Consider the following 27,154-nt stretch of genomic DNA (forward strand, 5'->3'; position numbering starts at 1 on the left):
ATGTGGGGATAAAGTCCTCAGTGAATTGTCAATGCTTATAGAATATCCGGTAGGATAAGTTAACGTCTTAACACCCTAATGTGTCTGCAATCCTGAACAAATTCAAGAAAGTGTATAGTATTATATAGAGCCCTTGTTGCATGGAACTATCTTCCATCTCAGATTGCTCAAATAAACAGCAAACCTGGTTTCAAAAAACAGATAAAGCAACACCTCGCGGCACAACACCTCTCCCCTATTTGACCTAGATAGTTTGTGTCTATGCATTGATATGTAGGCTTCGTGTGCCTTTTTAAAAATGTATGTAGTTCTTTCCTTGAGCTGTTCTTGTCTAATGATGTTCTGTATTTTGTCATTCTGTGTTATGTTTCATATTTTGAGTGGATCCCAGGAAGAGTAGCTGCTGCTTTTGCAACAGCTAATGTGGATCCTAATAAAATACCAAATAGGTAGGCCTGTTAGGCAATACATGCAGTGTTTTCGATATAAAATGCATTTTGTTTGGGAAATGCATAGGGCTACCGGTAAAAGCTGTCATCAACTATCAAGTTGTACTCATAACACTGCTCGTGGGCTTCAGAGGGAAATGGACCATTAAAAGTAATCGGTGTCAAGACTGTCATGTTTTTCGTTGTCCATTTTGACATGAAACACAATAATACAATCATTAAGGCAACGGGGTGAGATTAAATATATGGATGTTTATTAAAAAAAAACATTTTGCATGAACACAATAATACAATCATTAAGGCAACGGGTGAGATTAAATATATGGATTTTTTTTTAAACACACATGGTTTGGTCCCGTTCCATTCGCTCCTTTCCAGACATTTTTATGAACCGTCCTCCCCTCAGCAGCCTCCACTGATCTCTACATGGGATGGTCGAAGAAAGATCTAAATAATGTTTCCAATCCATTCAATAGTATTTATTAGGTTTAAGCCTACCAGTACTGTATTTCTCGGGTGAGTAGCCAAATCACTATTGCCCAGAAAAACACATTTTATTCCATTATAAAACCCATTACGCCCAGAGTAGCCTATTGGTCAATATCAAGAAAGTGACGCAAATAGGGAATATAGGCTATAGCCTAATGTCAATCAAACATTGGCACCAATCCTTGTGCGTTCAGGGCAGGGCATCTAGAAGCGGTCACAATATAAATCCTGTAAGAACTGCACTTGTCAAGACGCTCTGAGGTACCCCACCAAGACAGCTACATTGTCAATGTGTGTGATTATGCCATGATGGGAATGGCGCATAGCAATCGTTGCGCTCTTATCATTTCAAACTAACCTGAGGATGTATTGGAAGCAGAGTGAGCGACAACAACCCTGATTTGAAGTTGGATAGCCTACACGAATCACTCGAATTTAATAACAGAAACGATGACTGAAGGAAACAACAGCAGTGTCGGCCTACTGAATTGGTCCTTGACGGATCTGGACCGGTTCAGCAGCCTAGAGGACATCGACGTGACAGCGGACGGGACTCCGATTTTGAGGGTGTTCATCTGCGTCGTTTACTCGGTGGTGTGCGCTGTGGGCTTGGTGGGCAACTTACTGGTGCTCTTCTTTATCAGAGTGAAACAAGAGCGGAAAAAATCCAGAATCAACTTCTTTGTCCTTAACTTGGCAGTGACGGACTTCCAGTTTGTATTGACTCTGCCGTTCTGGGCAGTGGACACCGCACTTGACTTCAGCTGGCCGTTTGGAGATGCCATGTGCAAAATCATCAGCTCCGTTACCGTTATGAACATGTACGCGAGCGTGTTCTTTCTGACTGCAATGAGCGTCACCCGATACTGGTCCGTCGCCTCCTCTCTAAAGGACCGAACTAGGCAAAAGTCCTGCTCTGCCAAATGGATTTGTGTGGTTCTTTGGGTATCCGCAACATTTGCGACTGCACCAACATCTATATTCTCAACCGTGACAAATGTAGCGGGGGAAAAACTATGTTTGCTTAAGTTCCCTGATGGACAATATTGGTTAGCAGTTTATCACCTTCAGAAAATAATATTTGCATTTGTTTTACCCATGGCCATTGTTTCAGTCAGCTACATCATGCTTTTGCGATTCATCCGCAACCGTAGTATGAAAACAAACACCAAACGGACATCACAAGTCACCAAATCTGTCACCATCGTGGTCCTGTCCTTCTTTCTTTGCTGGATGCCAAATCACGCCATCACATTCTGGGGCGTCCTTGTGAAATTGAATGCTGTGCATTGGGATAAATCTTACTACATAGTTCACACTTACGTATTTCCTGTGACAGTCTGCCTTGCGCACGCCAATAGCTGTCTAAACCCTGTAATTTATTGCCTAATGAGAGAAGAGTTTAGAAAGAAACTGAAAGATTTGTTATATCGCGGATAGTCACTTTACGCAGTGGAATATTCGGTTGCCGTTGCCATTACGCAGCGCTCCCTGTTGCTTATGTACCCTGTAGAGCGCACGACATGGGTCTACTATAATAGGCGAATGCAGTATGCTCTCTTTGTGAAAATAAATCACAAAATAGGCATGGGCAAGCAATTAAACAAAAGGTGACAATGATACAGTATCCAATGGCTACCAAAATTGCGCATGAGGCAAGTCTGCCTGTTATGGTTCCTCCTATCCATGTGCTGTTGTACTCCCGGAAAGTCATCATTAAACTATAGAGAAACCGCCCGGACTGTCATCATTAAACGATAGAAAAACCGCCCGGACTGTCATCATTAAACGATAGAAAAACCGCCCGGACTGTCATCATTAAACGATAGAAAAACCGCCCGGACTGTCATCATTAAACGATAGAGAAACTGAGGCAGACCAGATATTGTCTTTATCATTCCATCATAATTGTAGCCTAGTGGAGAGAAACGTACCCATGATCCCATGTCATCCTTCACAGCTGCACGTCTAGTCTTCATTGTGTGCAATGGCATGTCACAAATTCACAAATGACATGCAATGGGGGGAGTGTAAATATTATGCCTATGTTAACAGATGAATAAATGTGAACTTTATTGAAAACGACCATATTGCCTAAATTGTGTTCATGCAAAATGTTTTTTTTTAATAAACATCCATATATTTAATCTCACCCCGTTGCCTTAATGATTGTATTATTGTGTTTCATGTCAAAATGGACAACGAAAAACATGACAGTCTTGACACCGATTACTGTTAATGGTCCATTTCCCTCTGAAGCCCACGAGCAGTGTTATGAGTACAACTTGATAGTTGATGACAGCTTTTACCGGTAGCCCTATGCATTTCCCAAACAAAATGCATTTTATATCGAAAACACTGCATGTATTGCCTAACAGGCCTACCTATTTGGTATTTTATTAGGATCCCCATTAGCTGTTGCAAAAGCAGCAGCTACTCTTCCTGGGATCCACACAAAATATGAAACATAATACAGAATGACATAATACAGAACATCATTAGACAAGAACAGCTCAAGGACAGAACTACACACATTTTTAAAAAGGCACACGTAGCCTACATATCAATGCATACACACAAACTATCTAGGTCAAATAGGGGAGAGGCGTTGTGCCAATAGGCTTCACTTATGCATCACATACTTGACCCATATCAATAAAACAATTCATCTCAGTTTGATATTGACCTACTATCCTATTTGTCAGGACAGAATGATATTTTGTTATACTCTTCAGACTAACGAATAAACCTATTCATGATCTTCAAACCTCTTGGCCAACCATCTGTGTACCAACACATGAGACACAAGATCAAGAGCCAATTTATTTGTTAGTGGCTGAAATAACCAATTCATGTTATGATTGTATGAATATTCTAAACAGCCTAGTACACTACAGGGCTTCTGGGTGGCGCAGCGGTCAGGCAGTGAAAACTCAGTGCTAGAGGAGTCACTACAGACCCTTGTTCGATTCCAGGCTGTATCACAACCGGCTGTGATTGGGCAGCGCACAATTGGTCATGTCGTTCGGGTTTGGCTGGTGTAGGTCGTCATTGTAAATAAGAATTTGTTCTTAACTGACTTAAATAAAAAAATATATTATAATAATCTAAACATACACCCAGATCTGGTACAGTATTCTCAATGGCAGAACTAGGGGGAAAAATTGGCACATGCTCTCAATGCAAAATGTGTACAGTGAAATGCTTACTTACAAGCACTTAACCAACAATGCAGTTCAAGAAATAGAGTTAAGAAAATATTTACTAAATAAACTAAAGTAAGAGTTCCATAGGCTTGCGCACAATTGGCCCAGCGTCGTCCGGGTTAGGGTTTGGCCAGGATGTAATTGTAAATAATAATGTGTTTTTAACTGACTTGCCTAGTTAAATAAAGTTTCAAATAAATAAATGAACATGGCTCCCTTCACCAAACAATGATAATGTCCTGTGTGCTCTGCATGGGCCTCAGCGCAGTGCGTTATCCTGGTCACCTGACCGCGCTGCCAGGCTGTGCACGTCGCGAGAAGAGTGGCGCGCCCTTTGCCGTGTTGTGTCAGGAAGAAATGGAAGCTGGCAATGCACGAATTTGATCATTCAGAGATCCGAACAGTTGAGTCTGTGAATGGCGCCAAAACAGGACCCTAAACCTAAATTTCAAGAAGGTAATGTGCACCGGGATGATGAACTGTAAAATTAAAAACGTAGCTAGACCCTGTTGTCTCGTGAGTGAAAAGGCTTCGACGCCTATGGCGCTTCTCGCGCAGAGCACGTTAGCCAGCTAGCGTTAGCTAAAACAGTCTGCTCTGCTGGTGTGCTAGCTAGATATATCATCAATATGAAAATTTCCTGAATAATATATCGAATAATTAAGTGTCATCTACCGTAAGTAGTGTACTAATACACGTACCTTTCGTATTCATTCAGCCAGCCAACTAACTAGACTGTTTGCGCTAACTGGCTGTGTTGAAACAATAAGCTATCTAGCTAACGTTAGCTAATTGCTAACGTGTAAACAATCCCTTGCCAAGGGCCTTGGCTTGAATAGCAACTGTAGCTAGCTTGTTTTATACGTTGGCCACATATCAACGAAATACATTTAGTTACACCTTAGCCAACCACTGGTGTTCACGGTTTGTTAATATAACCGTCCAGTATGTGTCTATTTCTTCTGTTTTCAGGTGAAAGAGTTCTGTGTTTTCATGGGCCATTGCTTTACGAAGCAAAGGTGGGTTTAGATTCATTGCACCAATCTGAATGGCTGTCAGCTCGTGTTTTACTAAACAATACACCATTTACAGTAGCCTATACCTATAGTCATATTTATTACAATTCTTAATGATTGTTGTTGTATTTCAGGCAGTGAAAACCAATATCAAGGAGAAGCAAATTAAGTACTTCATTCATTACAGTGGATGGAACAAAAAGTGAGTCATTTTTGCAATGTTGGCTTTTCAAATAATAAGACTTGTGTATTTAAAGTGACTTAGTCATGGTGCGTACGTTTTTACGAATGGGTGGTCCCGGGAACTGAATCTACTATTCTGGCATTGCATGTTCTAACAGAGCGTTTCCCAAACTCTTGGGTACACCAGAGAGGTTTTCAAATGATCAAAGCTTGATGAGGAGTTCCTCATTTGAATCAGCTGTGTAGTGGCAGGGCAAAAACCAAAACGTACACTCCTTGTGAAACGCTACTCTAACATTTCAGCTACAGAGGACCAGTACTGTCTCTATTTAGACTGTACTGTTGTAGCTATGGACCCATCTTTTTTTTAGAATGAACTTTATTTTATTTTTATGAATGCTTACCTCACAGCCACAGACCTAACATTCTGGTACTGATTCAATAAAAATAAACTGTCAGCAATCTGAATGTGGTTGATTTCTTTCTGTTTTAGCTGGGATGAATGGGTTCCTGAAAGCAGAGTTCTCAAATATGTGGACAGCAACCTGCAGAAACAAAAAGAGCTTCAAAAGGCTAATCAGTGAGTTCATCTATCATTACAGACAGACTTTGTGTTGGGGTGGGGGGGGGGTGTTTTAGTGTATGCAATGTACTTACTGTGTCAACATTGTATTCAAGCTGCCATTGAACGAAATACAAGAATGAGATTCTATATGTCAATCAATGTCTCCCCAGAAATGCCGACGATGACTCGAAGATGGGAGAACATAAAAAGTGATTCCACTTATTTTAATAATGAACCACAATAGTAATCTTTATGTATATAGCACCTATGATACAATACTTGCAGCCCACAGTGCTTTTACTTGTAAGCACTAGTTGAACATAAAACATACTGGTTAAAAGAACGATACATAAAATGATCCTAAGGAAATGTTAGAACAAGTGTTTTTGAAGGTTATTGTAGTTCATGGTCTGGTTTCTTGGCGGTGTTCCTTTCTCTTGCAGACATTATGATGTTGAGGGAAAGATGAGGGGTATAGCACCGAGCAAGAAGATTGCTGCTGTGCAGCAGAAAAATGTTGATCTGTAAGTTTGATCCCGTCTTTAAAGTTTGACCTACTTTCAAACTTTCACAAAAAAGATTTGAACAGCGCCTTTTAATGCATTCTTTTTTCTTCTTCAGGAAAGCGAAAAAGACAAAACTAAAGAGTAAGTAAAAGTGTTAGTCCCACAAGTTTCTGCTACTAGTTAAAGTGTTAGTGCTACTAGTTAGTGTTAGTCCCACTAGTTTCTGCTACTAGTAAAAGGGTTAGTCCCACTAGTTTCTGCTACTAGTAAAAGGGTTAGTCCCACTAGTTTCTGCTACTAGTTAAAGGGTTAGTCCCACTAGTTTCTGCTACTAGTAAAAGGGTTAGTCCCACTAGTTTCTGCTACTAGTAAAAGGGTTAGTCCCACTAGTTTCTGCTACTAGTAAAAGGGTTAGTCCCACTAGTTTCTGCTACTAGTTAAAGGGTTAGTCCCACTAGTTTCTGCTACTAGTTAAAGGGTTAGTCCCACTAGTTTCTGCTACTAGTAAAAGTGTTAGTCCCACTAGTTTCTGCTACTAGTTAAATTAACCCTTTAACATTCCTTTGTGGATAGAGTTTGATTGTGTGTCTCTCCCATTTGTCTTTATGCAGCACCAGCGGCTGGAGAAGGCACCAGCACAGGAGAGATGCCACAGCCACCGCGGAAGAAGAGGGCTCGTTGCGACCCAACTGTGGAGAGTGTATGTCCACCTATGGATGCTGTGTGTTGTCCCTCACATACAGCAGGCCTGCTCTCTGTGTTGTCCCTCACATACAGCAGGCCTGTTCTCTGTGTTGTCCCTCACATACAGCAGGCCTGTTCTCTGTGTTGTCCCTCACATACAGCAGGCCTGTTCTCTGTGTTGTCCCTCACATACAGCAGGCCTGTTCTCTGTGTTGTCCCTCACATACAGCAGGCCTGTTCTCTGTGTTGTCCCTCACATACAGCAGGCCTGTTCTCTGTGTTGTCCCTCACATACAGCAGGCCTGTTCTCTGTGTTGTCCCTCACATACTGCAGGCCTGTTCTCGGTGTTGTCCCTCACATACAGCAGGCTGTTCTCTGTGTTGTCCCTCATACAGCAGGCCTGTTCTGTTCACCAATTGAAGCCTCTCATACTCTGAAACAACGGCTCCAGTTACTTATGTCCTGCAGCAGTTAGTCAAACACAGATGGGAATTGTGGTGTTTAACAATACCCATAGCTTATTTCATTTATTTTCTGTTTTTCACATCTCTTATTGTTAATGAGTCTGACTGTTCCATTTGGTTTCACTGTAACCAGGAGGAGACGTTCATCAACCGTGTGGAGGTCAAGGTGAAGATTCCTGAGGAGCTGAAGCCGTGGCTGGTAGATGACTGGGACCTTATTACCAGACAGAAGCAGGTGGGGGTCTAGACAGCTGTCTACCAGGGTTGGGCACAATTCCAACTGAAAATGGTCAATTCAGGAATTTGAATTTAAACCTCAAATATTGAAAAACTTTTGAAATTAATAGCTTTTACTTTTAGGTTTATTGAGAAGTCATTGAAAATAGATTATTATTTTTTTATTATTGAATTGGAATTTCAGTTCATGAATTGGCTGCCGTCACTTCAAATTGACCCCAACCCTGCTGTCTACCCTGGTCAGAAGATGCCATCTATTTACTGGCAAGACAGTCTTTCTCTACAAGTTCATTCTTTACAGGATTTTGTTTGTGTTTTAAGTGCATTTTATGAGGTGCTTGACAAATATGTATACATTACATTTTTCTTTAATTATTTGTAGCTTTTTCACCTGCCCGCGAGAAAGAATGTGGATACTGTCTTGGAGGACTATGCAAGCTATAAGAAATCAAGAGGAACTTCAGAAAGCAAGTAAGTAAAACCACACCCCTCTCGACGTTGCAGTAGGAGTGAAGTTACAATGAAGAAGGTCATCTGACTAGAAACCAGGCAAGCTAGGCCTGTATCTGCTCATCAACGTTGGCTAGCTGTAATTCACCTGCTTGGTGAAGTTCAACCTAGGTATCACACATTCTTCAGCTCTTTTTATTTCTTTATTTCACCTTTATTTAACCAGGTAGGCTAGTTGAGAACATGTCCTTTATTTAACCAGGTAGGCTAGTTGAGAACATGTCCTTTATTTAAGCAGGTAGGCTAGTTGAGAACATGTCCTTTATTTAACCAGGTAGGCTAGTTGAGAACATGTCCTTTATTTAAGCAGGTAGGCTAGTTGAGAACATGTCCTTTATTTAAGCAGGTAGGCTAGTTGAGAACATGTCCTTTATTTAAGCAGGTAGGCTAGTTGAGAACATGTCCTTTATTTAAGCAGGTAGGCTAGTTGAGAACAAGTTCTCATTTACAACTGTGACCTGGACAAGATAAAGCAAAGCAGTGTGACACAGACAACAACACAGAGTTACACATGGAGTAAACAATAAACAAGCCAATGACACAATAAACAAGTCAATGATACAGTAGAAAAAATAGTCTATATACAGTGTGTGCAAAAGGCATGAGGAGGTATGGCAATAAATAGGCCATAGTAGTGAAGAATTACAATTTAGCAGATTAACACTGGAGTGATAAATGAGCATATGATGATGTGCAAAAGAGCAGCTCTAGCTGTGAACACTCCAGCACTGCCTGTTACCTTATATCTGCTGTCCTGGTTCCCCTCAGGGAGTATGCTGTGAATGAGGTGGTGGCAGGGATCAGGGAGTACTTCAACGTCATGCTGGGCACTCAGCTACTCTATAAGTTTGAGAGGCCCCAGTATGCAGAGATACTGGCGGATCACCCCGACACACCCATGTCCCAGGTCTACGGGGGCCCGCACCTGCTCCGGCTCTTTGGTACGTAGCCACCGGGGGAGGGGGGGGATGACGACTACTGTCTGAATGAGGAGGATCTGAAGTAGCCTCTGGACTGGAACTTTTAACTAATATTTCAGTTTGAATTTCAGGAGACTAACATTGTGGTGATTGAGCTCTTTTTAGGAGAGGTACAGACCCATGGGGAAATAGTTCTCTCTTTAGTTATTAGAGCCTTAAGAAAGTTTACAGTGCCTTTGTCTACTCTTCTCCTACCACCGTTCACTGCACTGTCATTGGTGCACCGTCACAGCACCCACGAAAGCTCTCATCTTCAGCCATACTGCTAATGAAGGAGACTTTAATAGATTTCATTATTGGCCATTATCACAGGGATGAAGGTTTACTTTCTGGAGTCAATGGGGTGTAAGAGAATGTGTAATGTGCAATACCCAGGGAAGGCCAGAAAGTTAAGCGTCTACCACTGCCACAAATTGCATCCAGAATCCCATTAGTTAGTTAATTAACATTGAGCAGATCTTTAACTACCGACAATTGGGTTTCTGATCTCAACCGGTGTGATCATCAGATGGAGTAAATGCCAGGGACATTTGAGAAAGCGTCTTGTTCCGAGCCAGGTTGAACTGAGGTTAGTAGATGAAAAACCATTTAGAAAAGTGTTTGTGTCATCAATGGCTGTGTCAAACACTTGAAGGTCAAACGCCAAGCGTCAATTGGGTGGTGCTTTCTGCAAATGAAAACTGCTTCTATCTCAAGGCCATCAGACTGTTAAATAGCCATCACTAGGTCGGATTCCACACGGTTACGTAACCCTGCACCTTAGAGGCTGCTGAGCCTATATACATAGACTTGAAATCACTGGCCACTTTAATGTTTTCATACTGCTTTACTCATCTCATATGTATATTCTGTATTCTATTCTACTGTATTTGTCTGTGCCACTCCGACATTGCTCGTCCTAATATTTATACATTTCTTAATTCCATTCTTTTACTTTTAGATTAGTGTGTATTGTTAGATACTACTGCACTGTTGGAGCTAGAAACACAAGCATTTCTCTACACCCGCAATATAACATCTGCTAAATGTGTGTATGTGACCAATAACATTTTTATAAATGAAATCACAATTTATTTAGGAGTGCATTTAACAAAGTCACAGCACTCTTCACAGATTTTAAATAAAACTGTATAGCAGTTTCTATGGGAGTGAGAGTTTATCAGTTAACCATCTGTCCACACCTGCATTGAGACAGTATTTATTCAAATATCAGCCAATGCTAATATAGATTCATGTCTGTAAATATGGTTAAACCTGGTCCCTGACAGTGCTGTTCTTTGTGTTGTGCAGTGAGAATTGGCTCCATGCTTGCCTACACTCCCCTGGATGAGAAAAGCCTGGCTCTGCTGCTCAACTACCTGCAGGATTTTCTCAAGTAAGAAGCCTCTCCTTCATCCCCACTCGTGAAATTGAATGTCTGGCTTGGCAGAGCATTCCCTAACTTGGCTGGCCTATCATAATTTATATATTCTCATCAGAAGGATTTCACCGTTGAAAACGTAGCCCACTGACCGCGAAATGCTGCTATTTAATCTCGCTGTCAGGGCCCGGTCTAAGCTGGGCTACACAAGCTTGACACTGACAGAATTTGTGAAATTGAAGTCCCAACTTTGATACCACTCTAACAAGAAGTTATCAAGACCATTGGATTCCAGAGTAGGCCTAATCGTACAGCTTATTTCAGTCATCCTGATGAAGCAGTTCCTTTGTTCACTGTTGCTCTGTCATGAATGTTGTCCTTGCAGTGGGCCTAAATGTCTGGCCATGCATCTGCAGGATACTGTCTGTGTGTACCCTAGAGACGATCTGGGAACGTGGCCATAATCATGTTCCTCCTCAACCTGTAACAACCGTAGTAGATTGGGATGGGTTCAAACGGAGGACACATTCATTAGCCTTTTTCGCGTATCGTTATTTCCTGTAAACAAATGCGGCCTTATCCTAATTGCTGCAGATGGTTATCTGAACAAACTCAGTTTAAATGTCCAAATGGAAGCTAGGTTATAATTTGTTAGGATGAGCTGATCTGCTCCTCATTCTTCTGCAGCCTGTAATATTTCTAGTCTTCATAGAGGCCGATCACCTTTATGAATACAGATGCCAGTTTTTGTCCATTTTCTATGGCTGGTAATTGACCTTCAATCGCTTGTTCCTCCTGTCTGTCGTAGGTATCTAATGAAGAACTCCTCCCTCTTCAGTTCCAGCGACTACGAGGTGGCGCCCCCAGAGTACCATAGGAAAGCCGTCTGAGAGGAAGGTGCGGGGGGGGGGTGATCGACCCATTCGGAAACGCCAAGCCTCTTCCAGACTACATGTAACCATCTCAAACCCTTTTGAGTGGAAAGCTGGACTGGATTTTTTTTCACTTGGACTATTTCTGGAGGTTCCCTGGAGTCGGTCATGTCTTTGGAGCAGTGGTAGCTTTTAAGATATAAAGTGTTTTTCTTTCTTTCCCACTGGGTACGTAACACAAACGAGACAGGCATGTTTTTCTCCCAATATCGGGGACTTTTTACCATGAACATCTCTGTAATGTTTCTGTGCATTCCATCGGATCCGTTTTTTGTCTGTTTTCACCTCAACGACTTTGCATGTGTTGATTTATGGATGTTTGATGCTAACCACAATTTGTGCAAAGCAATCGAATTGAAATGTCTTTGGTGGGATACATTAGCTGTGTTATGGTTGGCTATCATTTTGTAATAAAGATGTTTCTACACAAGTTCTATATGGTAAATATCCTTCATTCTCCCTGCCAACCTGTAGTCTACAATACAGAAATAATCTTCTCATTATTTTGGCATTCATGAGACTGAGATTGAACAATGGCCATTGACTCCCCATTAGATGGTTCTCACTCAAGTTTTGTCACATGCACAATCACAGTGAACTTAGTGACTTGCAAACTCTTCCCAACAGTACAGTATTCCATATCAAAATAGTATAACTGGCACCTACTACCATACCCTGTTCAAAGACACTAATCTTTTGTCTTCCCCATTCACCCTCTGAATGGCACACATACAAGGTCCATGTCTCAAGACTTAGGAATCCTTTAACCCGTCTCCTCCCCTTCATCTACACTGATTTGATGTGGATTTAACAGGTGACATCAATAAGGCATCAGTTTTCACCTGGTCAGTCTGTGGAAGAAAGAGCAGGTGTCCTTAATGTTTTGTACACATGTAAACAGGGCTGAAAAGTTACTGGTAACCCCATTATATCAATACTGATGTTAATATACATGTAAGATACTATCTATTTCTAGAGTTACTGGTAACCCCACTATATCAATACTTACGTTAATATACATGTAAGATACTATCTATTTCTAGAGTTACTGGTAACCCCACTATATCAATACTTACGTTAATATACATGCAAACAGGAGTAAGTATCTATTTCTAGAGTTAACTATATCAATACTTACGGTAATATACAGTTGAAGTCGGAAGTTTACATATACTTAGGTTGGAGTCATTAAAACTTTCATCCACTCCACAAATTTCTTGTTAACAAACTATAGTTTTGGCAAGTCGATTAGGACATCTACTTTGTGCATGACACAAGTACTTTTTCCAACAATTGTTTACAAACAGATTATTTCACTTATAATTCAAGGTATCACAATGCCAATGAGTCAGAAGTTTACATACACTAAGTTGACTGTGCCTTTAAACAGCTTGGAAAATTCCAGAAAATTCTGTCATTGCTTTAGAAGCTTCTGATAGGCTAATTGACATTATTTGAGTCAATTGTAGGTGTACCTGTGGATGTATTTCAAGGCCTGCCTTCAAACTCAGTGCCTCTTTGCTTGACATCATGAGAAAATCAAAAGAAATCAGCCAAGACCTCAGAAGAAAAATTGTAGACCTCCACAAGTCTGGTTCATCCTTGGGAGCAATTTCCAAATGCCTGATGGTACCACGTTCATCTGTACAAACAATAGTACGCAAGTATAAACACCATGGGACCACGCAGCCGTCATACCGCTCAGGAAGGTGACACGTTCTGTCTCCTAGAGATGAACGTGCTTTGGTGCAAAAAGTGCAAATCAATCCCAGAACAACAGCAAAGGACCCTGTGAAGATGCTAGAGGAAACAGGTACAAAAATGTATATATCCACAGTAAAAGGAGTCCTATATCAACACAACCTGCAAGGCCACTCAGCAAGGAAAAAGCCACTCCTCCAAAACCACCATAAAAAAGCCAGACTACGGTTTGCAACTGCACGTGGGGACAAAGATTGTACTTTTTGGAGAAATGTCCTTTGGTCTGATAGAACTGTTTGGCCATAATGACAATCGTTATGTTTGGAGGAAAAAGTGGGAGGCTTGCAAGCCGAAGAACACCATCCCAACCGTGAAGCACGGAGGTGGCAGCATCATGTTGTGGGAGTGCTTTGCTGCAGGAGGGACTGGTGCACTTCACAAAATAGATGGCATCATGAGGAAGAAAAATTATATGGATATATTGAAGCAACATCTCAAGACATCAGTCAGGAAGTTAAAGCTTGGTCGCAAATGGATCTTCCAAATGGACATTGACCCCAAGCATGCTTCCAAAGTTGTGGCAAAATGGCTTAAGGACAAAAACGTCAAGGTATTGGAGTGGCCATTACAAAGCCCTGACCTCAATCCTATAGAAAATGTGTGGGCAGAACTGAAAAAGCAAGGAGGCCTACAAACCTGACTCAGTTACACCAGCTCTGTCAGGAGGAATGGGCCAAAATTCACCCAACTTATTGTGGAAAGCTTGTGGAAGGCTACCCGAAAAGTTTGACTCAAGTTAAACAATTGAAAGGCAATGCTACCAAATACCAATTGAGTGTATGTAAACTTCTGACACACTGGGAATGTGATGAAATAAATAAAAGCCAAAATAAATCATTCTCTCTACTATTATTCTGACATTTCACAATCTTAAAATAAAGTGTTGATCCTAACTGACCTAAGACAGTTAATTTTTACTCAGATTAAATGTCAGGAATTGTGAAAAACTGAGTTGAAATGTATTTGGCTTCGATGTATGTAAACTTCCGACTTCAACTATATATGTAAACAGGAGTAAGATATTATCTATTTCTAGAGTTACTGGTAACCCGACTATATCAATACTTATGGTAATATACATGTAAACAGGAGTAAGTATCTATTTCTAGAGTTACTGGTAACCCGACTATATCAATACTTATGGTAACATACATGTGAACAGGAGTAAGATACTATATTTCTAGAGTTACTGGTAACCTGACTATATACATGTAAACAGGAGAAAGATACTATCTATTTCTAGAGTTAATGGTGATCAATGAACAGCAGTGTAGTGGCAGTAATACATCTAAACAATATTCATTTTAGCAGCAGTGTAGATGTGAAGGGGTGTATGTGAGTGTGCGTGTGTCTGAATGGGTAGAGACCTGTGGATGGGCATAGAGTCAGTGTGGATAGTGTGTGGGAGAGGGAGAGCAGTAGCTGTTAGCCATTTAACAGTCTTATGGCCAGGGGATAGAAGATGTTTAGGAGTCTGTTGGTCTGAGCCGTGATGCATGTCTCAGGTGGCAATTGGCAATTTTTCCGGGCAACCAAGAAAGACAATTTGAAAGATAGCTGCAGTTCAATTTCCTCTGGAGATAGTGTCTGAATTTTTATGGAGTTTGCATATTTCTTTGTGTAAGAATAATTGCTAGAAAGTTTAGAAGTTGAAACCTGGACCCATTTATACCGATAAGATGATGATGATTCATAGTCTTCAGATTAGGAGGCAGAATTCCTGGAGAAATATGAAAGACTTGGACTAAAAACATAAAATATCATCTACTTCCTGTACTGTGGTGTCCTATATCAACTACTTCCTGTACAGTGGTGCCCTATATCATCTACTTCCTGTACAGTGGTGTCCTATATCATCTACTTCCTGTACTGTGGTGCCCTATATCATCTACTTCCTGTACAGTGGTGTCCTATATCATCTACTTCCTGTACAGTGGTGCCCTAGATCATCTACTTCCTATACGTGTAAATGTTTTGCTCCATGAAGTAATCCAGAAATGTGTACGGCACCATCTTGTCTATTTCAAGTCATTGATTGAGACATTCTGTAGCTAACCTACTCCAAGATGTGTGGAGATAGGCCTTTGCAAAACATAAAGGGAAAGGACTTGAGTCACTAAGGTACTAAATTCATTGATTTTAATTGACAGAATACAAGGCAGCTGAGGTGTGGGCCAATGGTGTCTTTCTAACAGCTTCCAGCAACAAATGCAAGCTGCAATTCCAACCGAGTCAGTCAGTAAATGGTGAGTGACAAACCAACAAAATAGGAGAGTCTACGAGGCTACGCCTCCCTGTCCTTCTCTTACTCCAAAAAGTTTTGGGACACTGTAAAGTCCATGGAGAACAAGAGCACCTCCTCCCAGCTGCCCACTGCACTGGGCAGGTAACACGGTCACCACCGATAAATCCATGATAATCGAAAATGTCAATTAGCATTTCTCTACGGCTGGCCATGCTTTCCTCCTGGCTACTGTCGTGGAAAATTGCAAGATTATGTTACAATGCTTGTATTGTATTGTATTATAATGGTTGTTTTATTCGACAGAATATAGTATTCTGTTAACTATTGTGTGTGTGTGTTTTACTGAGGATGGGCCTCTATAAGATAGCACTGACAGAGGAGATTTACGATGTCTTTGGGTAATAAAGCCTAAAGAGCATTCCAGAGAACATGAGCTAATGATTCTGTTCTATACCGTACCAGGGAGAGACGGTTCCGGTTTGGAGTAGGAGGACCAGACACTGGTCTATACAATGAAAACTGTTGACACAGCAGTTGCTGTCTGCTATGTTTTATAGATATCTTTCAAACAAATCTTAACCTTGTGACCATTTTATGTATCTGTTGTTCGTCATGTACGTTGAGAGGGGTGTATCTTGGCTATAAAAGATCTTTGTACTTTTGTGTTGTCACTTTTCAATGGCACATCATTGAAAGTCAAGTGCTATTGCAAAGCTCTTATCATTAAAGATGAAGTTTAAGTATAACTCTGACTGGTGTGTGAAGTTTGTAACTCTCCTCATTTGGTAATGCAGAAATTAGCCACCACACTACCCCAACCCCGTCCAACAGCTCCCCCCCGCAGCTACTTGCCCGAGCCTCCCCAGCTTCTCCTTCACCCAAATCCAGATCGCAGATGTTCTGAAAGAGCTGCAAATCCTGGACCCGTACAAATCAGCTGTGCTAGACAATCTGGACCCTCTCTTTCTAAAACTATCCGCCGCCATTGTTGCAACCCCTATTACCAGCTTGTTCAACCTCTCTTTTGTATCGTCCGAGATCCCTAAAGATTGGAAAGCTGCCGCGGTCACCCCCCTCTTCAAAGGGGGTGACACTCTAGACCCAAACTGCTATAGACCTATATCCATCCTGTCCTGCCTCTCTAAGTCTTCGAAAGCCAAGTTAATAAACAGATCACTCATTTCGCACCTTCTCCGCTGTGCAATCCGGTTTCCGAGCTGGTCACAGGTGCACCTCAGCCACGCTCAAGGTACTAAACGATATCATAACCGCCATCGATAAAAGACAGTACTGTGCAGCCGTATTCATCGACCTGGCCAAGGCTTTCGACTCTGTCAATCACCATATTCTTATCGGCAGACTCAATAGCCTTGGTTTCTCTAATGACTGACTCGCCTGGTTCACCAACTACTTTGCAGACAGAGTTCAGTGTGTCAAATTGGAGGGCCTGTTGTCCGGACCTCTAGCAGTCTCTATGGGGGTACCACAGGGTTCAATTCTCGGGCCGACTCTTTTTTCTGTATATATCAATGATGTCGCTCTTGCTGCGGGTGATTCCCTGATCCACCTCTACGCAGACGACACCATTCTGTATACTTCTGGCCCTTCTTTGGACATTGTGCAAACTAACCTCCAAATGAGCTTCAATGCCATACAACACTCCTTCCGTGGCCTCCAACTGCTCTTAAACGCTAGTAAAACCAAATGCATGCTTTTCAACCGTTCGCTGCCCGCACCCGCCCGCCCGACTAGCATCACCACCCTGGACGGTTCTGACCTAGAATATGTGGACAACAATAAATACCTAGGTGTCTGGCTAGACTGTAAACTCTCCTTCCAGACTCATATTAAACATCTCCAATCCAAAATCAAATCTAGAATCGGCTTTCTATTTCGCAACAAAGCCTCCTTCACTCACGCCGCCAAACTTACTCTAGTAAAACTGGCGATGTCATCTACAAAATAGCTTCCAATACTCTACTCAGCAAATTGGATGCAGTCTATCACAGTGCCATCCGCTTTGTTACCAAAGCACCTTATACCACCCACCACTGCGACCTGTATAGTCTAGTCGGCTGGCCCTCGCTACATATTCGTCGCCAGACCCACTGGCTCCAGGTCATCTATAAGTCTATGCTAGGTAATGCTCCGCCTTATCTCAGCTCACTGGTCACGATAACAACACCCACCCGTAGCACGCGTTCCAGCAGGTATATCTCATCCCCAAAGCCAACACCTCATTTGGCTGCCTTTCCTTCCAGTTCTCTGCTGCCAGTGACTGGAACGAATTGCAAAGATCGCTGAAGCTGGAGACTTATATTTCCCTCACCAACTTTAAACATCAGCTGTCTGAGCAGCTAACCGATCGCTGCAGCTGTACGTAGTCCATCTGTAAATAGCCCACCCAATCTACCTACCTCATCCCCATACTGTTTTTATTTACTTTTCTGCTCTTTTGCACACCAGTATCTCTACTTGCACATCATCATCTGCTCATTTATCACTCCAGTGTTAATCTGCTAAATTGTAATTCTTCGCTACTACAGTGAGGGAAAAAAGTATTTGATCCCCTGCTGATTTTGTACGTTTGCCCACTGACAAAGAAAATATCTGTCTATAATTTGAATGGTAGGTTTATTTGAAATGTGAGAGACAGAACAACAAAAAATCCAGAAAAACATATGTCAAAAATGTTATGAAATGATTTGCATTTTAATGAGGGAAATAAGTATTTGACCCCTCTGCAAAACATGACTTAGTACTTGGTGGCAAAACCCTTGTTGGCAATCACAGAGGTCAGACGTTTCTTGTAGTTGGCCACCAGGTTTGCACACATCTCAGGAGGGATTTTGTCCCACTCCTCTTTGCAGATCATCTCCAAGTCATTAAGGTTTCGAGGCTGACGTTTGGCAACTCGAACCTTCAGCTCCCTCCACAGATTTTCTATGGGATTAAGGTCTGGAGACTGGCTAGGCCACTCCAGGACCTTAATGTGCTTCTTCTTGAGCCACTCCTTTGTTGCCTTGGTCGTGTGTTTTGGGTCATTGTCACGCTGGAATACCCATCCACGACCCATTTTCAATGCCCTGGCTGAGGGAAGGAGGTTCTCACCCAAGATTTGACGGTACATGGCCCCGTCCATCGTCCCTTTGATGCGGTGAAGTTGTCCTGTCCCCTTAGCAGAAAAACACCCCCAAAGCAAAATGTTTCCACCTCCATGTTTGACGGTGGAGATGGTGTTCTTGGGGTCATCGGCAGCATTCCTCCTCCTCCAAACACGGCAAGTTGAGTTGATGCCAAAGAGCTCCATTTTGGTCTCATCTGACCACAACACTTTCACCCAGTTGTCCTCTGAATCATTCAGATGTTCATTGGCGAACTTCAGACGGGCATGTATTTGTGCTTTCTTGAGCAGGGGGACCTTGCGGGCGCTGCAGGATTTCAGTCCTTCACGGTGTAGTGTGTTACCAATTGTTTCCTTGGTGACTATGGTCCCAGCTGCCTTGAGATCATTGACAAGATCCTCCCGTGTAGTTCTGGGCTGATTCCTCACCGTTCTCATGATCATTGCAACTCCATGAGGTGAGATCTTGCATGGAGCCCCAGGCTGAGGGAGATTGACAGTTCTTTTGTGTTTCTTCCATTTGCTAATAATCACACCAACTGTTGTCACCTTCTCACCAAGCTGCTTGGCAAGCCTTGTGTAGGTCTACATTCTTGTCGCTGACATCCTTGGAGAGCTCTTTGGTCTTGGCCATGGTGGAGAGTTTGGAATCTGATTGATTGATTGCTTATGTTAGGAGTGTGCTCCTAATCTCAGCTCGTTACCTGTATAAAAGACACCTGGGAGCCTGAAATCTTTCTGATTGAGAGGGGGTCAAATAATTATTTCCCTCATTAAAATGCAAATCAATTTATAACATTTTTGACATGCGTTTTTCTGGGTTTTTGTTGTTGTTATTCTGTCTCTCACTGTTCAAATAAACCTACCATTAAAATTATAGACTAATCATTTCTTTGTCAGTGGGCAAACGTACAAAATCAGCAGGGGATCAAATACTTTTTTCCCTCACTGTATGGCCTATTTATTGCCTACCTCCTCATGCCATTTGCACACACTGTATATAGACTTACTTTTTTTATATTGTGCTATTGACTTGTTTATTGTGTTATTGGCTTGTTTATTGTTTATTCCATGTTATTCCATGTGTAACTCTGTGTTGTTGTTTGTGTCGCACTGCTTTGCTTTATCTTGGCCAGGTCGCAGTTGTAAATGAGAACTTGTTCTCAACTGGCCTACCTGGTTAAATAAAGGTGAAATAAAATAAAATAAAAAATCTGGATAGAGTATAGATTTCTAAATGTGTCAATCAGCGGCGAGTGGTGGGAGGAGCTATAGGAGGACGGGCTTATTGTAATGGCTGGAATGGAATTAACGGAACGGTATCAAACATATGGAAACCACGTTTGATTCAGTTCCTTTTTTTCCATTCCAGCCATTACAATGTGCCTGTCCTCCTATATCTCCTAGCACCAGCCTCCACTGGTGTCAATGAATTCTGCACTAATGTAAAATAACTGGTTAAGCAAAAGCACAATCTGAGAAGACATTGAATGTAGAAAGGATTCATCAAATCCAGGTGTTAATTAAACGTGCAAGTCATTGGACTGTACTTATTTATGCTAATAATGAATTGAATATTACTCTGTTTACTTGTCAGATTTGACGATTGGCATACACGAAGATGAGAACCGATGAGGCAGCACCGACATGCCAAAGGAAAATCAGAAAGGAAGTGATGAGTGAACAACCATTTCACACTGTAGGTGTGGTGACTGTGTGGTCTTAGGCAGGGTTTCTCAAACTGGGTCCTGGGGCCCCCTCTGGGTGCACATTTTGGTTTGTGCCCCCTAGCACTACACAGCTGTTTCAAATAACCATAGCTTCATGATGAGTTGGTTATTTGAATCAGCTCTGTAGTGCTAGGGCAAAAACCAAAAAGTGCATCCAGTGCTGGGGCCCCAGGACCAAGTTTGAGAACACCCTGGTCTGAGAACACCCTGGTCTGAGAACACCCTGGTCTGAGGACAGCCTGGTCTGAGAACACCCTGGTCTGAGGACAGCCTGGTCTGGGGACACCCTGGTCTGAGAACACCCTGGTCTGAGGACAGCTTGATCTGAGAACACCCTGGTCTGAGGACAGCCTGGTCTGAGGACAGCCTGGTCTGAGGATAGCCTGGTCTGAGGACAGCCTGGTCTGATGACTCTTGGTTTAAGGACAACCTGGTCTGAGAACACCCTGATCTGATGACTCTCGGTTTAAGGACAGCCTGGTCTGAGAACACCCTGGTCTGAGGACAGCCTGGTCTGAGAACACCCTGATCTGATGACTTTTGGTTTAAGGACAACCTGGTTTGAGGACAGCCTGGTCTGAGGACAACCTGGTCTGAGGACAACCTGGTCTGAGGACAGCCTGGTCTGAGGACAGCCTGATCTGATGACTCTTGGTTTAAGGACAGCCTGGTCTGAGAACACCCTGGTCTGAGGACAGCCGGGTCTGAGGACAGCCTGGTCTGAGGACAACCTGGTCTGAGGACAACCTGGTCTGAGGACAGCCTGGTCTGAGGACACCCTGATCTGATGACTCTTGGTTTAAGGACAACCTGGTTTGAGGACAGCCTGGTCTGAGGACAACCTAGTCTGAGGACAACCTGGTCTGATGACAGCCTGGTCTGAGGACACCCTGATCTGATGACTCTTGGTTTAAGGACAACCTGGTCTGAGAACAGCCTGGTCTGATGACTCTCGGTTTAAGGACAGCCTGGTCTGAGAACACCCTGGTCTGAGAACAGCCTGGTCTGAGGACAACCTGGTCTGAGGACAGCCTGGTCTGAGAACACCCTGGTCTGAGAACACCCTGGTCTGAGGACACCCTGGTCTGAGGACACCCTGGTCTGAGAACACCCTGGTCTGAGGACAGCCTGGTCTGAGGATACCCTGATCTGATGACTCTTGGTTTAAGGACAACCTGGTCTGAGAACACCCTGATCTGATGACTCTCGGTTTAAGGACAGCCTGGTCTGAGAACACCCTGGTCTGAGGACAACCTGGTCTGAGGACAGCCTGGTCTGAGGACAGCCTGGTCTGAGGACAGCCTGGTCTGAGGACAACCTGGTCTGAGGACAACCTGGTCTGAGGACAGCCTGGTCTGAGGACAGCCTGATCTGATGACTCTTGGTTTAAGAACAGCCTGGTCTGAGGACAACCTGGTCTGAGGACAACCTGGTCTGATGACAGCCTGGTCTGAGGACACCCTGATCTGATGACTCTTGGTTTAAGGACAACCTGGTCTGAGGACAGCCTGGTCTGATGACAACCTGGTCTGAGGACAGCCTGGTCTGAGAACAGCCTGGTCTGATGACTCTTGGTTTAAGGACAGCCTGGTCTGAGAACACCCTGGTCTGAGGACAGCCTGGTCTGAGGACAGCCTGGTCTGAGGACAACCTGGTCTGAGGACAGCCTGGTCTGAGGACAACCTAGTCTGAGGACAACCTGGTCTGAGGACAGCCTGGTCTGAGGACACCCTGGTCTGAGAACACCCTGGTCTGAGAACACCCTGGTCTGAGGACAGCCTGGTCTGAGGACACCCTGATCTGATGACTCTTGGTTTAAGGACAACCTGGTCTGAGAACACCCTGATCTGATGATTCTTGGTTTAAGGACAACCTGGTCTGAGAACAGCCTGGTCTGAGGACAACCTGGTCTGAGGACAGCCTGGTCTGAGGACAGCCTGGTCTGAGGACAACCTGGTCTGAGGACAGCCTGGTCTGAGGACAACCTGGTCTGAGGACAACCTGGTCTGAGGACAGCCTGGTCTGAGGACAGCCTGATCTGATGACTCTTGGTTTAAGGACAGCCTGGTCTGAGAACAGCATGGTCTGATGACTCTTGGTTTAAGGACAATCTGGTCTGAGAACACCCTGATCTGATGACTCTTGGTTTAAGGACAACCTGGTTTGAGGACAGCCTGGTCTGAGGACAACCTAGTCTGAGGACAACCTGGTCTGATGACTCTTGGTTTAAGGACAACCTGGTCTGAGGACAGCCTGGTCTGATGACTCTTGGTTTAAGGACAACCTGGTCTGAGGACAGCCTGGTCTGAGGACAACCTGGTCTGAGGACAGCCTGGTTTAAGGACAACCTGGTCTGAGAACACCCTGGTCTGAGAACACCCTGGTCTGAGAACACCCTGGTCTGAGGACAGCCTGGTCTGAGGACAGCCTGGTCTGAGGACACCCTGATCTGATGACTCTTGGTTTAAGGACAACCTGGTCTGAGAACAGCCTGGTCTGATGACTCTCGGTTTAAGGACAGCCTGGTCTGAGAACACCCTGGTCTGAGAACAGCCTGGTCTGAGGACAACCTGGTCTGAGGACAGCCTGGTCTGAGAACACCCTGGTCTGAGAACACCCTGGTCTGAGAACACCCTGGTCTGAGGACAGCCTGGTCTGAGGACAGCCTGGTCTGAGGACACCCTGATCTGAGAACTCTTGGTTTAAGGGAAACCTGGTCTGAGAACACCCTGATCTGATGACTCTCGGTTTAAGGACAGCCTGGTCTGAGAACAACCTGGTCTGAGAACACCCTGGTCTGAGGACAGCCTGGTCTGAGAACACCCTGGTCTGAGAACACCCTGGTCTGAGAACACCCTGGTCTGAGGACAGCCTGGTCTGAGGACACCCTGATCTGATGACTCTTGGTTTAAGGACAACCTGGTCTGAGAACACCCTGATCTGATGATTCTTGGTTTAAGGACAACCTGGTCTGAGAACAGCCTGGTCTGAGGACAACCTGGTCTGAGGACAGCCTGGTCTGAGGACAGCCTGGTCTGAGGACAACCTGGTCTGAGGACAGCCTGGTCTGAGGACAACCTGGTCTGAGGACAACCTGGTCTGAGGACAGCCTGGTCTGAGGACAGCCTGATCTGATGACTCTTGGTTTAAGGACAGCCTGGTCTGAGAACAGCCTGGTCTCATGACTCTTGGTTTAAGGACAATCTGGTCTGAGAACACCCTGATCTGATGACTCTTGGTTTAAGGACAACCTGGTCTGAGAACAGCCTGGTCTGAGGACAGCCTTGTCTGAGAACAGCCTGGTCTGAGGACAGCCTGGTCTGAGGACAGCCTGGTCTGAGGACAACCTGGTCTGATGACGCTTTTCCCACGTCAGGAAGAAGAATGAAGTGTTTGTGTGCGCAAACATTGACATCCATGTTTGGTTTTGATCTGGAGGGGGTGGTAGCATCGAACAATTGGATTTAATTATGACTAGCAGCTCCTCCTACCCAACACTCTCGACCACTGAACAGTCGATCAAAGTAGGCAGTGAATTGTAATGTAATTAAGGTAAACTATGTAATTGAATAATGTCTTGTGCTTTTTAAAATATATAGATATTTCACCTTTATTTAACTAGGCAAGTCTGTTAAGAACAATTTCTTATTTCCAATGACGGCCTACCCCTGGCCAAACCTGGATGACGCTGGGTCAAATGTGCGCCGCCCTATGGGACTCCCATTCACCGCCGGTTGTGATACAGCCTGGATTCGAACCAAGGTCTGTGGCGACGCCTCTAGCACTGAGATGCAGTGCCTTAGACCGCTGCGCCACTTGGGAGCCCATATTGATAACAAAATATAAAGGTAAATGTATTCCAAATAAAAACATGTCCCAAAGAAGGACTGGGCAAACTTGAATTAGAAAATACTAAAACCAATCAGCAAGTCCTGGTTTTATTATAAAAAGTTACTGAGAATAAAGCATTTAATGATTGCACCTCATTATACTGTTATACTCAACTAACCTGGCTACAATTGGGTTTTGTTTTGCCTGCTGATAGAGGGGCTTAAACAACTCTTCCCTGGTGTACATGATCTCGGACAGAGGGGCTCAACCATCTCTTCCCTGGCATACATGATCTCTGACAGAGGGGCTCAACCATCTCTTCCCTGGCATACATGATCTTTGACAAAGGGGCTCAACCATCTCTTCCCTGGCATACATGATGTCTTTGACGACAGCAAAGAGGGTCTGCCTGTCTCTTAGGTCTACTCCACTCTCCTTGCTCCACAGCCACCTCCACACTGCCTGGAGTAAGTGGAAGGTGCAGAGGCTAAGTTTGGCCCCTGGAAACGCCCTGCCAATGCTCCCCTCTCTGTCTTGCAGCTATCTGTAATGATGAGGTGAGGACCAGCCTGACTTCTCCCTGCAAAGGCCTCCTCCCTCAGTATGTCCTTCGACAGTTGAAGGCCCTCAAGGATTGTTGCCTCATCTTCAGACGGAGTCAGGATAACGGGGAGACCGCCAGCACAGCTGTGGCTAAGGGGAAGAAAAACTGCAGTTTTCTCTGTCTGTTCCCAGAGGAATCAGTGAAGCAGAGCTCCCAACTGTGTCTGGTCTGATGGACACGCTTCATCAGTGGGGGGAGCAGATATCCCCGAGAAGGGTTCCTCCAGAAGATTTCTCAATCTTGGCGTATATCTCGCCGCAGCTAAGATAACCTGCCTCTCTAGGGCTGAGAGCATCTCAGGCCCATTCTGTTCCCCATTACTCCTTCCTGAACACTTTGTGGTACAATCTGTGCAAAAGGTAAAGTATGTGTCCAACACTTCCTACATCTGTTCACTAGTAATACTAGAACACTGATCACAATGCAAAAGGAAATGCTCCTAATCATCACAACACAAGACTGTCCTGAATTCTAAAAATAGCACTACGTTTCTTAGGCGCTTCGTTAAATCATATGAATTTAGCTATAGCAGAACTAGAGGTCTGGACAGAGGGATCTGTTTGCAGAGGTGAAGATGTAGTCCTCTCTGTACTCTATCTGCAGGTCGTCCTTAGGGACCGTCAGTGCAGATGAGGGGGGAGTGACAGATTTCAAAGAGCTGGGTCAGTGTCTCTATGGCTTTGGCCCCCACATCCCTGTGCCTGAGGGCATCTGCCACAAACAATATTCTAGAAGATGAGGGTGTTTTTGCTCCTGGGACCAACCACACACAAAACTGTGTCAAAATGAGTCAGAGAAAACAGAGGGGATAACTGGATTAACAAACAGGCTTATTAGACAGAATCTCTGACCCACCTGCTCAGTCTTACGGTCTTGTCGGCACATGTCATCAGGGTACAGGTCATCTTTGCCTCGCAGAAGGTGTTCTTGGACAGTCTTCTGTCATTGGCTGTTTGGGATTTGACAGCCACATTGTGTTGACACCTATAATGAGCCTGAACAAAATATATGGAGTTTATTCTTCTCATTTCTATAAAACAGCAAAACTATTTACAGGGATAGTGTAGGAGACATATACCAAGAGACTAAACGAACAAAACATTTCTGAGAGAGAGAGAGAGAGAGTCACCGTGTGTGGCCCCAACAGTGTTGCTGATTTGGCCTAACCTTAAAAAGCACACGCTGTCCTTTACTTGGTTTTGTGACAGCGACCCTTCAAGTGACTCCTGACTTTTGTGTCTTCTTTAGCCACTCATTAAACTGACTTACTCCTTCGAGGGCCATTCAAAAGGATACCTCAAAAGCACAGTGGTCCATTTGTGTGAGCCTCTCCTCATAGGAATAGACATGGTACCTTTACCCAGGAGGTTACCAACTCTATGAATTTAAAAAGAAATGTTGTCAACAGTGATATTGATTGACATAACTACAGTGGTGGAAAATGTACTCAATTGTCATACTTGAGTAAGAGTAAAGATACCTTAATAGAAAAGTCACCCAGTAAAATACTACTTCAGTAAAAGTATACTTTAGTATCAAAAGTAAATGGAATTGCTAAAATGTACTTAAGTATCAAAAGTAAAAGTATAAACCATTTCAAATTCCTTATATTAAGCAAACCAGAAGGCACAATGACATTTTTTATTGACAGATAGCCAGGGGCACACTCCTACACATAATTTACAAACAAAGCATTTGTGTTTAGTGAGTCTGCCAGATCAGAGGCAGTAGGGATGACCAGGGATGTTCTCTTGTTAAGTGTGTGAATTGGAGTACTTTTGGGTGTCAGGGAAAATGTATGGAGTAAAAACTACATTATTTTCTTTAGGAATGTAGTGAAGTAAAAGTAAAAGTTGTCAAAAATATAAATAGTAAAGTACAGATACTCCCAAAACTACTTAAGTAGTGCTTTAAAGTATTTTTACTTAAGTACTTTACACCACTGCATAACTACATAGGTCACAAAAAAAATGTATGAGCATACCAGCTAACAACTAGTTATTTTATCATGAACGCACTGATGAGGCGTTTGTTAGCAACAGTAACTGGAACTTTTTGAAGGCATCCAATCACCGTTCTCATGCTGTTGACCAATGACTCAGACTTATGGTATTGGAATACGCCCCTAAGATAAACGGGGCGTGGTTTCGGCTAACCTCATTTACGTCAGACATTTACTTATGAATAACTGCATTAGCACATGTGAGCAAGCTTAAATTGCTATAATTTGAGTAGCAGTATATATTGGCTAGAATATTTAATTATGTGTTTTTAATT

The 27,154-nt window shown here is 43.4% G+C and overlaps 2 protein-coding genes across 2 annotated transcripts; both read left to right on the forward strand.

Annotated features, from left to right (window-relative positions):
- The first annotated feature begins 1,072 nt into the window (after positions 1–1,072).
- Positions 1,073–3,090, forward strand: LOC115184160 (relaxin-3 receptor 1-like). Its single transcript, XM_029745161.1, has one exon. It carries the CDS (start codon positions 1,389–1,391, stop codon positions 2,376–2,378), a length of 990 nt encoding a protein of 329 aa, XP_029601021.1. The 5' UTR covers positions 1,073–1,388; the 3' UTR covers positions 2,379–3,090.
- A 1,355-nt stretch (positions 3,091–4,445) lies between these two features.
- LOC115184155 (mortality factor 4-like protein 1) lies at positions 4,446–12,012 on the forward strand. The gene is made up of 13 exons (XM_029745154.1): positions 4,446–4,600; positions 5,117–5,163; positions 5,295–5,362; positions 5,837–5,923; positions 6,079–6,117; positions 6,352–6,432; positions 6,530–6,555; positions 7,026–7,114; positions 7,697–7,798; positions 8,183–8,271; positions 9,079–9,251; positions 10,581–10,665; positions 11,459–12,012. The coding sequence occupies exons 1-13, from the start codon at positions 4,561–4,563 to the stop codon at positions 11,538–11,540; spliced, it is 1,008 nt and encodes a 335-aa protein (XP_029601014.1). The 5' UTR covers positions 4,446–4,560; the 3' UTR covers positions 11,541–12,012.
- Positions 12,013–27,154: the final 15,142 nt, after the last annotated feature.

The sequence above is a fragment of the Salmo trutta genome, unplaced genomic scaffold (assembly GCF_901001165.1).
Source record: "Salmo trutta unplaced genomic scaffold, fSalTru1.1, whole genome shotgun sequence".
In the NCBI taxonomy this organism is placed as follows: Eukaryota; Metazoa; Chordata; class Actinopteri; order Salmoniformes; family Salmonidae; genus Salmo; species Salmo trutta.